The sequence below is a fragment of the Kogia breviceps genome, chromosome 8 (assembly GCF_026419965.1).
Source record: "Kogia breviceps isolate mKogBre1 chromosome 8, mKogBre1 haplotype 1, whole genome shotgun sequence".
NCBI classification, from domain to species: Eukaryota; Metazoa; Chordata; class Mammalia; order Artiodactyla; family Physeteridae; genus Kogia; species Kogia breviceps.
Window position 1 is genome coordinate 40,974,393 of NC_081317.1, and position 16,733 is coordinate 40,991,125.

Consider the following 16,733-nt stretch of genomic DNA (forward strand, 5'->3'; position numbering starts at 1 on the left):
GGGGAGGTGCTCTCTGAAAACACCTGACAGTGGGATGCTAAAAATAAATAGAAGATGACTGCGTTTAGGATATGGGCAAATTCATAGCTAGTGCAGCCCCTGGGAACTGTCTTTTGGATCTAAGCTTTTCTGAAGGGAAAAGATGCCTTGACAGAATGATGAACTGTTTTGTCATCCCACATTACTCTTGCTAAATGACCGACTGCAGAGCCGGCTTCCCTCTCCTTGTAGACTCTTCTCAGCCCAACTCTCTGCATTTTCTGGTTCTCGGTCCAGGGCCACGTGCAAATAGTCCACCTTCTGGGGGTTTGGCTTCCGTGAACAGCCTCGGCTAATGCCGCTGAGCAGGGTCCCGAGAGGGCCAACTCGGTGGATGGAGAAGAAACCATGTGTACTTAGCTCTTAATGAGCCTCTGATCTGGTGACCAAAAAAAGTCATTGTGTCTAGTCATCTCTCAGAATAATCTGCGTGGGTCCGAATGCAGCAGAGAAGCAAAGGCAGTTGACTCTGATCATCATGTGCAGAGTCACGTGCTGGGTTCTAGGGTATTGTGGTCTCTCATTATCCACGAGGGCCTGGTAAAGCTCCACCATAGTGACACAAGGTGATGTTGGAAGGGAGCCATTCTCTGTTAGTAATTTGTGCACAGCCATTGGTGGAGGTTTGTGCTTGGGGGCGGGGCAGGGTATGCGTGGGAAAGGAGATGATGGACATTGTAAATAGTGGTTGGTGTTTTGCAATCTGGCCTGCTTTTTTTTTTTTTAATTAAGGTAAAATTCACGTAACATAAATCTTTTTCACCGTTTCAAAGTGTACAATTCAGTAGCATTAAGTACTTCACAGTGTAAGGCAACCATCACCATTATCTAGTTCCAGAACATTTCTTATCACCCCGAAAGGAAAGCCTGTACCCATTAGCAGTCACTACCTACTCTCCCATCCCCCAGACCCTGGAAACCACTCATCTACTTTCTATCTCTATGGATTTACCTGTTTTGGACATTTCATATAAACGGAATCAAATGGTATGTGGCTTCGGCCTGCTTTTGGCTTGAAAAATGTATTCATTTATTTGTTAAGTACTTCCTCAGTTCCTGCTGTCTGCAAGGGCTATATGAGCCACCTAAATAAATAAATAAATAAAGATATTTGTCCTACCCTCTGGGTGCTAACACTGTAATTAGGAAGATCAAATCAAATACTAATGCCAGGCATTATTTCATCAGGGGCCAAAATAGCTCACTTTTGTCACTTGTTTTCTTTAAAATCTTGTCCAGAGGATAAAAATTGAATATGTGTCACAATATAAATTAAGGATGGGTCTTTTGTTGGTGATGTTGAGAAAAGTCCCATTTGAAAGTAAAAGGGTACAAAGTTTTAGTTAAATCCCTCTCAATTAAATTTGCTAGCACTTCCCTGCATTTGTCTGAATAACTAAGGTATGAATTGTGTGACATTGCAAACATTTTTATGTCTCGAAAGGAAATTAAGACAATACAGGTAGAAATGGGCTTTTCTGAGTCAACACAGTCCTTAGAATTCAAAAGGAATCTACAAACTGTGGAATGACTCAGGTACTTATGATTTAAACCCTATCTTGAAAGAATTTAGTTTTTATTGTTTATAAGTTATTTTATCATAAGATTAATCTAAAATTTAAGAATTTAATAAATGAGAAGCTAAGCTCACATTCATGACCAGGCTAAGGGGTAAAGAAACATTGAGAAAAAAAGCAGTTTTAAAAGAGCAAAACAACAAAAATACTCACCAAAAAGGATATTTCAAATCTTTTTTTAATCCTTCTTTTATCTCTCCATTTACACAGTCACCTTACAGTCCTTTAGATTTCTGAGGCATTTGTAAATGCTATATACAATTGAATGTAATAAAAGCATGTTGGTTTTAAATTTTTTAGTAAGAACCACCTTTGAATTCATGTTAGATAGAGAAACATATCATTAATGGTGGCATAATAATGTATGCCCCAGATCCTCTTGTGTTTTTGTTGCTTAATTCTTTTATGCAGGGAGGGGTGAGACTGAAGGAAAATGCATTATTATTATTATTTATTTTGGTGGCTATTATATTAAAAAATGAGTATCTGAACCTGAAGCCATTTGTAAGGCTCAGTGGATTATGTGGAATCCATAATAATCCATGATTATCTCTAGAGTTCACTAATATGAGCAAGGACCCAAACTCAGCTGTTGTGAAAGCGGATTTTCTTTTCTCAGGAAGCTTTTGTCAAACTCAATTTCTGAGTTATGGGATCAGAACCCAAACATCTCATTCATCAGTAAATATTTATTTGAAACTACTTTCCACTACTAAACTCACCAAAACATGGAAAGGGATGCTTTTTGTTCAATGCATACATGCACACGTAGAAAAGAAACTTGATGGCATTTAGCCAGGTAGTTTACATTCTTTAAGAAAGGAAAGATTTCATCATCTTAAGTATTTGTGTGACCTTGGTATTGTGAATGATCTAGGGCCATGGTCCTCAAAGTCACGTCCCTGGGTTAGCAGCAACAGCATCACTTGGGAACTTGGCCCCTGCCCCAGACCTGGGATGGGGCCCTGCAATCTGTATTGTCATAAGCCCTCCAGGTAATTTTAAAGCATGTCAAATCTTAAGAACCATTACTCTAAGGCAATTGGATTTTCAAAAGTATTAGTTTCTTTAGGCAGATATTAGAGCGTACAATTCAGTGGGTTTAGTATGTTCATAAAGTTGTGCCACCATCACTGTAATCTCCTTCCAGAACATTTTTATCACTGTAGTAAGAAACCTAGTATTCAAGCAGTCTTTCTCCATTCCCCACTCCCCCCAGCCCCTGGCAGCTACTAAGCTATGTTTTTGTCTCTGTAGGTTTGTCTATTCTGAAATTTTATACAAATGGAATCATATAATATGTGGCCTTTTATATCTGACTTTTCACTTAGCTTAATCTTTTCAAGGTTCTTCCATGTTGTAGCATGCATCAGTAGGTACTTCCTTCCTTTTATGGCTGAATAATATTCCACTGTATGGATATACCACTTTCTTTTATCCTTTCATTAGTTGATGGGCATTTGGTTTAGCTATTATGAAGAATGCTGCTATGAGCATTCATATACACATTTTTGTGAGGACCCAGATTCCAATCTAATTGGGTCAGGGGTAGGGTCCACGTTGGCATTTTTTAAAAGCTCCCCCAGCTGATTCTAACATGCAGTCCCTCTGAGAACCTCTGGTTTAGAACCTTATTACTCAAGTGTGGTCCATGGGCCTGCAGCTCAGCTTTACTGGGGAGCTTATTAGAAATATGGACTCTTAGGCCCCACCCAGACCTACTGAACCAGAATCTGCATTCTAACAGCATCTCTGGGTAATTCACGAGCTCACTAAAGTGTGAGAGGCACCAGTTTAGGGAGATACTCTGGGTCCTCGACAGCCAGTGTAATACTGTTCCCTTGACAAAATGTACACTAACTCCAGATGAGAAATTTATTAGAGACTACCTTTATGTCCTGCACACAATTCCATACAAAGTTGGGGACAGAGAGTGTCATTTGAACCTCCATCGTGTGCCCAGTGCCTAGCACTGTCATGGCATAAAGCTAGTGTGAGATAAAGATTCATCAAGTGGAAGCAGCAGGGAGCCGCTGAACCCTTCAGTGCATCTGTGTGTCCGGGGATGGCGAGCTCCAGCGCTCGGGGTGGCAGGGGTGGGGGTGGGAGCTGCCAGCACCTGAGTGATCCGAGTACCTCAGTTACACGCTCTGAGTGGGGTTGTGAATGAGGCTGCTCACAGGCTGAGTAAAGATCAGATTATTTGAGCCCTGGAGGTAGTGACTGGGACCGATTGGGTGCTATTCCCCATCTGGCCTCAAGAACCTGGCAAGAAGAAAAAAGGGTTGGTCTCTGCGACTTAAGCTCCAAAATAAACAGAAAGAATCTTCACACACCTATAAAGTTAGTCGGAAACAATAGACCCCAGGCCTGATCCTTCAATGAAAGAATCAATCCGGCTAAGACATAGGAGGAGATCTGAAGAGGGCGTGATCAGCGTAGAGGAACAGAGGGGACAGTGACAAGATGAGCCTGAGCCAGGGGTGGTAAAGTGACACCGCCCCCCGCGGCCCCCCGCCCCTCCCCCACCGCGATCCCCAGCTGAATCAGGCCCATGCGTATTTTTCGTTTGGCACTCCAGTGTTTTCAAAAATAGAGTTTGCTGCAACATTTAAAATTCAAAGGATTTCACTTCTAAACCTGTCACCGTGACGCTGGAACTGCACGGGCGGCTGACCCCTTCGGGGGAGCCAGCACCCTCTGTTCTGCTTCCCGACCCCCTCACCCCAGCCTGTTGCACTCAGTATCAGGTTTGTCTGGCCCTGAGGCCATCTGTTTGCCATCCCTGGAGAAGCGGAGAGGACACTAAACAGATGACCGTTCGTGCTGTGAATAAGTTGGCTTTCTGGCCTTGTAACCAAGTCTTTTTGAGATTGGTTAACATGAGTCTGTCTGCCCCCGGGACTAGTCTCTGTAGAGTGAGTCCGATTCGTGAGTCCTCATTACACAGAGAGCTCGGGCAGCCTGTAGCTGAGGTGCTGGTGGTGGTGACAGTGGCTGTGGTTGTCCTTGTGTGGGACTTTCTGCCAGGGACGGTGGCTGCTGGGCCCTGTCTCTCCTCCATCCTTCCTGTATCTCTTTGGAAAGGGCCAGCCACATAGCTCTGGAAGCTGCCGCAGGCACTTCAGGTTTTCTGAACTCTGGGGGCTCCTCCCAGTTTTCCTCTGCTTGCCCTCTGAGGGGCTTGGGTAGGGCTCTGGTGACCCAGGTGCATGAAGCATGAGCTTCCACTTCTTCCAGGCCTCGGCCAAAACTTAGGGCGACTCTTTCTCCTTTTGCATTGCAGGTATCTTTTGTACCTGCAAATTAAAAGAGATATTTTCCACGGTCGACTGCTCTGCTCCTTTTCAGATGCTGCCTACCTGGGTGCCTGTATCGTCCAAGGTAAGTGTGGCCACGGCTGCCTATCCCCACCATTGTACTGGACAGTAGAGCTTTGGCTGTTCAGAGACTCCCTCCTCCCCAGCCTGTGCCCATCCAGCCCGTGTCATGGTTTGAGGCCAGGCAGGGCTGGGTACTTAGCAATGGACCCCCGCCTCCCTTTCCCTCCCAAGCCTCTGGGGTCCTGGTGGAAGGCTGGGCTGCGGTGATCACAGGGGCCTCTGCAAGAACGGAGGTCCTCAAGGCCCCGAGGTAGAGCTCAGACTCTGTTTCAAAGGGGCTGGAATGCTTGACTTTATAAGAAGCTCTGAAGGGATATGGGGTGTTCTGTGCTCTGAGCTCCGACCACCAGGTGTGGGGCGTGATGGGTATATTGAGCGGGGAATCTATGTCCAGGAAGGTAGGTGTCAAAGAGGTGTCCTTTCAAACCTTTGAAGTGAAATATCAAAGCATTTATACATGTGTATTCACATGAGTAGTATGTGTATATATGTGCACTGTATCTAATGCTTCAGCTTTTCTAGCCACGGAATATGGAGAGGAGAGCGCCAGGCTCGCAGCCTGTCATTCTGCACTTTGAACCTGAATTCCCATTTCCTGGTTATTTCACCATGGACAAAGGATTTAAACTCTTTAAGCTTCGGTGTCTTCATATATTGAATGAGGTGGTCGTACTTGTGTGACAATTTCATGAGACTTATTCTCAGGGTTGAACAAGCCCCAGAGGGTGGAGGGGGGGCGCATTGGGAAGCAACAAGCATATAGGACCCAGGGTAAGCTTCTGGATGTTTCGACCTGTAAGAAAAAAGTGTTTGAGAGAAGGCTGTCTCCAGAGCCCAAGGCAGAGCATCGTCATGGGGACGGGCCCAGGACCCAGCTGAAGAATGACTCAGATGTTCTGTTCCCCTGGGTCATCTGGGAGGCAGCTGGCAGCAGGGCCTGCTTGGAGGGACTCAGGTGTTCCAGCCATTTGTAGCATGGATGCTGATGACATGTTTATGAGAGCTAGGAGAAGAGAGGAGGGATGGAAGGGAGAAGGGTGAGGACAAGGAGAGACAGAGAGATTACCAAGTGAGGACGTCACCCTTATAAAGGATCTGAAATAATGAAGGAGCTTATGATGGGGTCATAAGCGGATCATGACAATCGTCTGTCTGATCACAATTCCAACCTTCATTCAGAGCTTAAGAGAGAACCCCATCATTCTCCTGGGGGTTTCACTGGCACTCACCACTGTCCCCATGGGATGCTCTGTGCTGTGAAATAGTTCCTAGGACCCTGTTTCCAGGTGTGTGTGCTCTCTGAGAATTCTGAAGTCTATCTGTGTTGCTTTTCCCCATCCTCTGGGAGCTACCTAGTGCCGCTCAGCAGATTTTGGCAGTGGTGTTAAAACCCTTGGAGATACTCAAGTTTAAAGTTAGAATGACAGTGATAGCCTGATGGGAAATAGTCCTTCCATCTGCCCCAAGGTGGAGTGTGTGCTTCTGAAAGCTGCCTCTCTTATATAGAGCTAAGGAATGTTCAAACCCCATAGTTCTTCTTCCCTATGAAGACTGCAAGTTCCTAGTGAGGGTGCCCTGTCTTCCATGAGGGAAAAGCAAATCGATACTAATCCAAGCAACAGACTGGCATATGAGGATTTCAGGACACATTTAGGCATTAGTGAATCATGGTCAGTTGTCCAAGGGCAAGCTCAATATGGATCTGTAATGGGAAAACTCTCCATCCTGTTTTATGTTTGAAATAAAGCCACAAAGCCTCCATCCAGATGATCAGGGCCCTATTTTATCCTTCGTTGCTGTTATCACTGACCATACTCACAGATGCTGTCGAGAGAGTAGAGTTGGAAGTGAACTGACCTCAAGAAAACCTTTCAGCTCTAAAACACAGCAGTGTCCATGGCCCATTTGTAGCAAATCCAGTAAAAGCTGGATTCATCAAGTTCTCTCATGCTCAGGGTGGTATTACAGCAGCTCTAGAGATCAGTACAAATGCAGATAAAGATCTGCTTTGTCAGAACTGCTTATGCTTACAGAGAGTGATAAGGAATGTGGAGTAAATGATTAGAAAGCAGAGGACATGTGACTTTTTACTGGCCTCTTGTTTGCTAACACTCTTTGAAGGAGCATGTTTTAAGCTTCAGAATATTCTGAGTGTATAAAACAGGCAGCCACCCAGAGTTTTGCCACCTGTACCCACTGAATACAATGAGCATATTCAATACATGCTTTGCATTGTCTTCATAATACCAATTGCAAAACAAACACACGAAGCCCTAGGAATCTATTTATGTTCTTTCTTGATACAAATATCTTTCCTGTTCCTCTATAAAACAGCAATATGGCAGGATTACTGTTCTTATCGCCTCTGCCTGGTGTGTCCAATCCCTGTGGGTCTGTGGCTCCATCTTGATGTTCAGAACTCCGTTCAGATGTCACTTCCTCTGAGAAGTCTTCCTGGACTACTAAAGTAGCCTCTCTCTGCACATCATTCTTTCTCATGCCCCTGTTCTGTTGTCTTTTAAGCACTTATATTTGAAATTGTCTTGTCGAGTTGTTTGGGGGCTTATTATGCATTGTGCCTTATGTAGGATCTAAATTCCATGGAAGTGGAACTCTGGGGGTCTTTTTCATGGCAGTACCCCCGTGTCTGGCACACAGTAAGTTCTCCACTAAATATGTTAAGTGAACTAGGTCACTTGCCTAAATTGCACCAATGTATGCTTTATTTCTATACTTGGGAAAGAGTGGTTGTTTCACTATCTCATCCATGTGTTTGTCGTGTGTTCTCTCAACATTTATTGAAGAGCTCCTAGGTGGCAGGCCACTGCAATGTTAAGTCCCTGTGGGGGGAAGGGGACAGACAAGTAAACAGGAAGCTGTGATGATGTGTTAATGTCTAAACAGAGGGACACACAGGGTCCCTGCTCTGACCCCAGGAGGGCCCCCCACTCAGCAAGTGTAGTCAGGGAAGGTTCCCAAAGGAGTTGACCCTGGGGCTGTAACATCCTGTATCTCAAGTTCTTTTGGAATGAGTCCTCTCCAAACCAGGGGAAATGCCATTGTCATGCTTGCCCTTTGTACGTACCATCACCTGATCACACTCATCCTTTTCCTTCAACTCTTTGGATTTTGCTGACAATTAAATTCTCTTTAATTTTAATTTAATTTAACCTTAATTTAAATTCTCACAAGCCATCCCATGTACTGTATGTTATTTGTTGTAACTGTACCCTCATCTTCACATGTGGGAGAGAGAACCACAGGCTCCTTACCCAACTCCTCTATGGAAAACAAAATTTGAAGTTAGAAGTCCTTAATCATTTATAAACGGCCTTGTGCTTCAGGTGAAGAGTTAAAGACACGCTTTAAGGAACAAGAAAGCTAGGCATGTGATGGGGGAGACGTCGACATTTACCTTTGTCAGCAACCCTGTGCAGTTTCCATGGCATTTCTTTAGTTTGCTGGCATTTTCCAGGCTACTTATTTGCTGTGTTTAGCAGTACAAGGCCATTGTACTTCACAAGTTTTCCTGGAAAGAGAAATGCCCACCCAAAACAAGACAAGCACAAACAACGCCACCCGTCAAACTGTGTAAGGTGACATTGCATTGGACATGGCCTAGTTTAATATCAGTAGTCCATGCCCTGCAGAAAAACAGGCACTGGGTTATACCATCCCCTAAATTTTGGGGTCCATAGCCAGCTCACAGGGGCATGTGTATGTGTGTGTGATTGCGTGTATGTGTAGTTGTGTTATGTGTGTTTCTTCTGAATCTTAGATTGAGTTAATCACCAGTTCGTGGCTTACTTTTCATCACTGGTCCCATCTATTGATTGATTGTTTTCCCTTTTTTCATTATTCTCCATTTCTGTTCCTAAAGGCAACAACTGGGTTCATGTATATCTTTGACTTGGCATACATCCTTATAAAATGATTAGTATTGTCTTGTGTGTATATACTCTTAAGTTTCATAAATTAATGGGGCTATAGAACTCATTTAATCCTTCCTTTTTATGCTCAGAACACTGAGGAATCTATTCACATTTCTGTGTATACATCTATTTTGTTGCTTTTAATTGCTACAGAGTATCCAGTAGGGTGCATTGCCCATGTGCTATTTACTGATTCCAGCAACAATGAACACCCAAGTTGCCCCATATCTTTTCTCATACCTAGAGTTTTTTTAGAATATACGCCCAGAAATGGGATTGCTGGGTAATAATATTAGGCTAAATACTCCCAGCTTGCTCTCTAGAAGAGCTGCGTGCACCAAGAATCTTTGGACGTGTACAAGTACTTCTATTTCTTCATGTCCCTGCCAACACATAGAATTATCTGGCTTCCTAAACTTTTTGTTAATCTCATAGGTATAAAGTGACATCTTCTAGTTTTGGTTTGCACAGCTCTCATTACTGATGAGTTTGGGCAGCTCTCCATACATGAGGCCTTTGGGTTTCCCCTTCTATGAATTGGCTGTTGATATTCCTTGACCATTTTCCTATCGGAATTCCTGCCTATGTACTTATAGATTTGTAGGGGTTCTTTCTTTATTCGAGATATTAGCCTTTGTCAGATTTAGATTTTGCAAATATGTTATTTCAACTTATCTATTATTTTGACTATGATGTCCTTTAATGAACAGAAATATTTTTATTTTGATATGATCAAATTAATCAGTTTCCCCTCTGTGGCTGATGGCATTTGGGGTCTTATTTTACTTAAAATAAGTCCTTCCTCCTGTGGTATACATTTGAAGTTGTTTTCAGAACTTTGTAATTTGAGCTCTATTAAGAAACTTTAAAGAGCTTTGCTTTCCTCCCAGTTTTATCCTTTTCCAGTAATTAGATGATTCAACAATGAAGGGAGAGTAGATACAAATTACTGAGTTGGATGTGATTTCGCAGATGTGCTTAAGGCATATTGATTTCTATCTACTTCAAAGTCATGTTGGTGATCAAGTTCCTCAGTACTATTTTCCCACCATCTTTAATCTACTTTCCTGGGCCATTTCTGCCTGAGATGCTTGCCCCTTCTGGCTCATTTCCCTTAGCAAGCTTGTGGAATTAGGACAAAGTATCCTCACTGCAAGAGCATCACCTTTGCTGCTTCAAGCTCTGCTCGATGCATATCCTAGGTCCATCTCCTCATAGACCCTATGGGTGCTCAGAGATGTGCAGGCATTTCTTTTTACCCTTAAAGACCCTCTGGACGTACCCAATATTAAAACCTGGCAACAACTTTAATCTGGGATGCTCAGCCATACTTTGATACACATTCTGTAGTTTGAAGAGCAATCCATTTATTTTAAAGTACAATCCTCTTGGGTACCTTTATGTTGTGATTTTTCATTGATTGAGCCACACCTGCACAAATCTCAGAGCGAGCAGCTCCAGCCAGGGAATCCCTAGACTCAGAGAAAATTAACTGTGAAAGGAAACTTGAGGAACACCCAGTGGTTTCCAGCTAGAGGTGGTAACACCTCCCATTGTGGGGAGCATTTGGAAACATTGGGAGGCATTTTTGGTGGTCATAATATCTGGATATGCCACCAGCACTTAGTACCTGAAGGGTAGGGGTGCTAAATGTCTTACCTTGCCTTGAAAGGTCTGAAACAATAAAGAATTGTTTATTTCCCCAAATGCCAATAGTGCCTCTTTGAGAAACAATGATTTAAACTCCTTTATTGTATAGATGAAGAAAATGAGACCCAGAGAGTTCGGCAAGTGCCCAAGCACACACAGCTAAATCTGAACTAGAATATGACCTTCTAGACACTCAGGCTATGGTCTTTCCATGGATACAAACACATTTCACTGGGTGAGCTCATTCCATGATCTTCTTTTGGGTGGTGGGAGCCATTCCGTGTACACCCTGCTCTTGTATTTTGGTTTTTTTTTTTTTAAACATCTTTACTGGAGTATAATTGCTTTACAATGTTGTGTTAGTTTCTGCTGTATAACAAAGTGAATCAGCTATGCGTATACATATATCCCCATATCCCCTCCCTCTTGCGTCTCCGTCCCACCCTCCCTATCCCACCCCTCTAGGTAGTCACAAAGCACGAAGCTGTGCTATGCAGCTGCTTCCCACTAGCTATGTATTTTACATTTGGTAGTGTATATATGTCATTGATACTATCTCACTTCGTGCCAGCTTATCCTTCCCCATCCCCGTGTCCTCAAATCCATTCTCTACATCTGTGTCTTTATTCTTGTCCTGCCTCTAGATTCTTCAGAACCCTTTTTTTTTTTTTGCAATACGTGGACCTCTCACTGTTGTGGACTCTCCCGTTGCAGAGCACAGGCTCCAGACGTGCAGGCTCAGTGGCCATGGCTCACGGGCCTAGCCACTCCGCGGCATGTGGGATCTTCCCAGACCGGGGCACGAACCCGTGTCCCCTGCATCGGCAGGCAGACTCTCAACCACTGCACCACCAAGGAAGCCCCCTTTTTAAAAAAAATATATTCCATATATATGTGTTAGCATACGGTATTTGTTTTTCTCCTTCTGATTTATACTCTGTATGACAGACTCAAGTCCATCCACCTCGCTAAAAATAACTCAATTTCGTTTCTTTTTATAGCTCAGTAATATTCCATTGTACATATGTGCCACATCTTCTTTATCCATTCATCTGTCGATGGACACTTAGGTTGCTTCCATGTCCTGGATATTGTAAATTGTGCTGCAATAAACATTGTGGTCCATGACTCTTTTTGAATTATGGTTTTCTCAGGGTATATGCCCACTATGCTGGGTCATATGGTAGTTCTATTTTTAGTTTTTTAAGGAACCTCCACATTGTTCTCCATAGTGGCTGTATCAATTTACATTCCCAACAACAATACAAGAGGGTTGCCTTTCTCCACACTCTCTCCAGCATTTACTGTTTGTAGATTTTTTCATGATCGCCATTCTGACCGCTGTGAGGTGACACCTCATTGTAGTTTTGATTTACATTTTGCTAATGATTAGTGATATTGAGCATCCTTTCATGTGTTTGTTGGCAATCTGTGTATCTTCTTTGGAGAAATGTCTAATTAAGTCTTTTGCCCATTTTTGATTGGTTTGTTTGCTTTTTTGATAGCGAGCTTCAGGGGCTGCTTATATATTTTGGAGATTAATCCTTTGTCAGTTGCTTTGTTTGCAAATATTTTCACCCATTCTGAAGGTGGTCTTTTTGTCTTGTTTATGGTTTCCTTGGCTGTGTAAAACTTTTAAGTTTCATTAGGTCCCATTTGTTTATTTATTTATTATTAGTTTTTTTTGTGTGGTACGCGGGCCTCTCACTGTTGTGGCCTCTCCCATTATGGAGTACAGGCTCCGGATGCACAGGCTCAGTGGCCATGGCTCATGGGCCCAGGTGCTCCACGGCATGTGGGATCTTCCCAGACTGGGGCACGAACCCAGGGCCCCTACATCAGCAGGTGGATTCTCAACCACTGTGCCACCAGGGAAGCTCCCATTTGTTTATTTTTGTTTTTATTTCCATTTCCGTAGGAGGTGGGTCAAGAAGGATCTTGCTGTGATTTATGTCAGAGTCTTCTGCCTATGTTTTCCTCTAAGAGTTTTTTTTTTGAATTTAATTTAATTTTTTTTTTATACAGCAGGTTCTTATTAGTCATCAATTTTATACACATCAGTGTATACCTCTAAGACTTTTATAGTGTCTGGCCTTACATTTAGCTCTTTAATCCATTTTAAGCTTATTTTTGTGTATGCTGTTAGGAAGTGTTCTAATTTCATTCATGTACATGTAGCTGTCCAGTTTTCCCAGCACCACTTATTGAAGAGGCTGTTTTTTCTCCATTGTATATTCTTGTCTCCTTTGTCAAAGATAAGGTGACCATATGTGCTTAGGTTTATCTCTGGGTTTTCTATCCTGTTCCATTGATCTATATTTCTGTTTTTGTGCCAGTACCATACTGTCTTGATTACTGTAACTTTGTAGTATAGCCTGTATTCAGGGAGTCTGATTCCTCCAGATTCATTTTTTTCCCCTCAAGATTGCTTTGGCTATTTGGGGTCTTTTGTGTTTCCATACAAATTGTGAAAATTTTTTTTCTAATTCTGTGAAAAATGCCAGTGGTAGTTTGATAGGGATTACACTGAATCTGCAGATTTCTTTGGGTAGTATAGTCATTTTCACAATGTTGATTCTTCCAATCCAAGAACATGGTCTATCCATCTGTTTGTATCATCTTTAATTTCTGTCATCAGTGTCTTATAGTTTTCTGCATACTACAAGTCTTTTGTCTCCTTAGGTAGGTTTATTCCTAGATATTTTTATTCTTTTAATTGCAGTGGTAAATGGGAGTGTTTCCTAATTTCTCTTTCAGATTTTTCATCATTAATGTATAGGAATGCAAGAGATTTCTGTGCATTAATTTTGTATCCTGCTGCTTTACCAAATTCATTGATTATCTCTAGTAGTTTTCTGGTAGCATCTTTAGGATTCCCTATGTGTACTATCATGTCATCCGCAGTGACAGCTTTACTTCTTCTTTTCCGATTTGGATTCCTTTTATTTCTTTTCTTCTCTTATTGCTGTGACTAAAACTTCCAAAACGATGTTGAATAATAGTGGTGAGAGTGGGTAACCTTCTCTTGTTCCTGATCTTAGTGGAAATGGTTTTAGTTTCACCACTGAGAACAATGTTGGCTGTGGGTTTATCACATATGGCCTTTATTATGTTGAGGTAAGTTCCCTCTGTGCCTACTTTCTGGAGAGTTTTTATCATAAATGGGTGTTGAATTCTGTTGAAAGCTTTTCCTGCATCTATTGAGGTTATCATATGGTTTTTATCCTTCAACTTGTTAATATGGTGTATCACATTGATTGATTTGCATATATTGAAGAATCCTTGCATTCCTGGGATAAACTGCACTTGATCATGGTATATGATCCTTTTAATTTGCTGTTGGATTCTGTTTGCTAGTATTTTGTTGAGGATTTTTGCATCTGTGTTCATCAGTGATATTGGCCTGTAGTTTTCTTTCTTTGTGACATGTTTGTCTGGTTTTGGTATCAGGGTGATGGTGGCCTCTTAGAAAGAGTTTGGGAGTGTTCCTCTCTCTGCTATCTTTTGGAAGAATTTGAGAAGGATAGGTGTTAGCTCTTCTCTAAATGTTTGATAGAATTTGCCTGTGAAGCTATCTGGTCCTGGGCTTTTGTCTGTTGGAAGATTTTTAATCACAGTTTCAATTTCAGTGCTTGTGATTGGTCTGTTTATATTTTATATTTCTTCCTGGTTCAGTCTCAGAAGGCTGTGCTTTTCAAAGGATTTGTCCATTTCTTACAGGTTGTCAATTTTATTGGCATACAGTTGCTTGTAGTAATCTCTCATGATCCTTTGTAGTTCTGCAGTGTCAGTTGTTACTTCTTTTTCATTTCTAATTCTGTTGATTTGAGTCTTCTCCCTTTTTTTCTTGATGAGTCTAGCTGATAGTTTGTCAATTTTGTTTATCTTCTCAAAGAACCAGCTTTTACTTTTATTGATCTTTGCTATTGTTTCCTTCATTTCTTTTTCATTTATTTCTTATCTGATCTTTATGATTTGTTTCCTTCTGCTCACTTTGGGGGTTTTTTATTCTTCTTTCACTAATTGCTTTATGTGTAAGGTTAGGTTGTTTATTTGAGGTGTTTCTTGAGGTAGGATTGTATTGCTATAAACTTCCCTCTTAGAACTGCTTTTGCTGCATCCCAGAGGTTTTGGGCCATCATGTTTTCATTGTCATCTGTTTCTAGGTATTTTTTGATTTATGCAGTGATCTCTGGTTATATAGTAATGTATTGTTTAATCTCCATGTGTTTGTATTTTTTACAGTTTTTTTTCCTGTAATTGATATCTAGTCTCATAGTGTTGTGGTCGGAAAAGATACTTGATATGATTTCAATTTTCTTAAATTTACCAAGGCTTGATTTGTGACCCAAGATATGATCTATCCTGGAGAATGTGCCATGAACACTTGAGAAGAAAGTGTATTCTGTTGTTTTTGGATGGAATGTCCTATAAATATCAGTTAAGTCCATCTTGTTTAATATATCATTTAAAGCTTGTGTTTCCTTAGTTATTTTCATTTTGGATGATCTGTCCATTGGTGAAAGTGGAGTGTTAAAGTCCCCTACTGTGATTGTGTTACTGTCGATTTCCCCTTTTATGGCTGTTAGCATTTGCCTTATGTACTGATGTGCTCCTATGTTGAGTGCATAAATATTTACAATTGTTATATCTTCTTCTCGGATTGATCCCTTGATCATTATGTAGTTTCCTTCTTTTTCTCTTGTAATAGTCTTTATTTTAAAATCTATTTTGTCTGATATGATAATTACTACTCCAGCTTTCTTTTGATTTCTGTTTGCATGGAATATCTTTTTCCATCCCCTCACTTTCAGTCTGTATGTGTCCCTAGGTCTGATTAGGGTCTTGTTTTTGTGTCCATTCAGCCAGACATAGGTCTTTTGGTTGGAGTATTTAACCCATTTATGTTTAAGGTAATTATCAATATGTATGTTCCTATTACCATTTTCTTAATTGTTTTTGGTTTGTTATTTTAGGTCTTTTCCTTCTCTTGTAGGTCTTTCCTTCTCTTCTTCTAGAGAAGTTCTTTTAGCATTTGTTTTAAAGCTGGTTTGGTGGTGCTGAATTTTCTTAGCGTTTTCTTGTCTGTAAAGGTTTCAATTTCTCTGTCGAATCTGAATGAGATGCTTGCTGGGTAGAGAATCTTGGTTGTAGGTTTTTCCCTTTCATCACTTTAAATATGTCCTGCCACTCCCTTCTGGCTTGCAGAGTTTCGCTGAAAGATCAGCTGTTAACCTTATGGGGATTCCCTTGTATGTTATTTGTTCTTTTTCCCTTCTAATATTTTTTATTGAAAATATAATATAATTTATATTATATAAATTATGTAATATTTAATTTTATAATATAAATATCATAAAAGCTGCTTTTTTTTTTTTTTTTTTTTTTTTTTTTTTTTTTTTTTTGCGTTACACGGGCCTCTCACTGCTGTGGCCTCTCCCGTTGCGGAGCACAGGCTGTGGACGCGCAGCCCCAGCGGCCATGGCTCATGGGCCCAGCCCCCCCACAGCACATGGGATCCTCCCGGACTGGCGCACGAACCCATGTCCCCTGCGTTGGCAGGCGGACTCTCAACCGTTGAGCCATCCGGAAAGCCCCTAAAGGCTGCTTTTAATATTTTTTATTTGTGTTTAATTTTTGATAGTTTGATTAATATGTGTCTGGCACGTTTCTCCTTGGATTTATCCTGTATGGAACTCTCTGTGCTTCCTGGACTTGATTGACTATTTCCTTTTCAATATTAGGGAAGTTTTCAACTATAATCTCTTCAAATACTTTCTCAGTCCCTTTGTTTTTCTCTTCTTCTTCTGGGACCCGTATAATTCGAATGTTGGTGCATTTAATTTTGTCCCAGGGGTCTCTGAGACTGTCCTCAATTCTTTTCATTCTTTTCTCTTTATTCTGATCTGTGGTAGTTATTTCCACTATTTTATTTTCCTGATCACTTATCCATTCTTCTGCCTCAGTTATTCTGCTATTGTTTCCTTCTAGACATTTTTAATTTCATTTATTGTGTTGTTCATCATTGTTTGTTTGCTCTTTAGTTCTTCTAGATCCTTGTTAAACATTTCTTGTATTTTCTCTTTTCTATTTCCAAGATTTTGGATCATCTTTACTATCATTACTCTGAATTCTTTTTCAGGTAGACTGCC

General features: G+C 41.3%; 1 protein-coding gene across 9 annotated transcripts in view; it reads left to right on the plus strand.

The window, feature by feature from the left end:
- FRMD3 (FERM domain containing 3) overlaps positions 1-16,733 on the plus strand; it is a 345,639-nt gene that overhangs the window by 213,496 nt on the left and 115,410 nt on the right. For all 9 annotated transcript variants that reach the window (XM_067041279.1, XM_067041281.1, XM_067041274.1 and 6 more), the window contains one exon: positions 4,903-5,000. In XM_067041279.1, the coding sequence (XP_066897380.1) occupies positions 4,903-5,000 (98 nt within the window). The remainder of the gene's footprint in view (positions 1-4,902; positions 5,001-16,733) is intronic.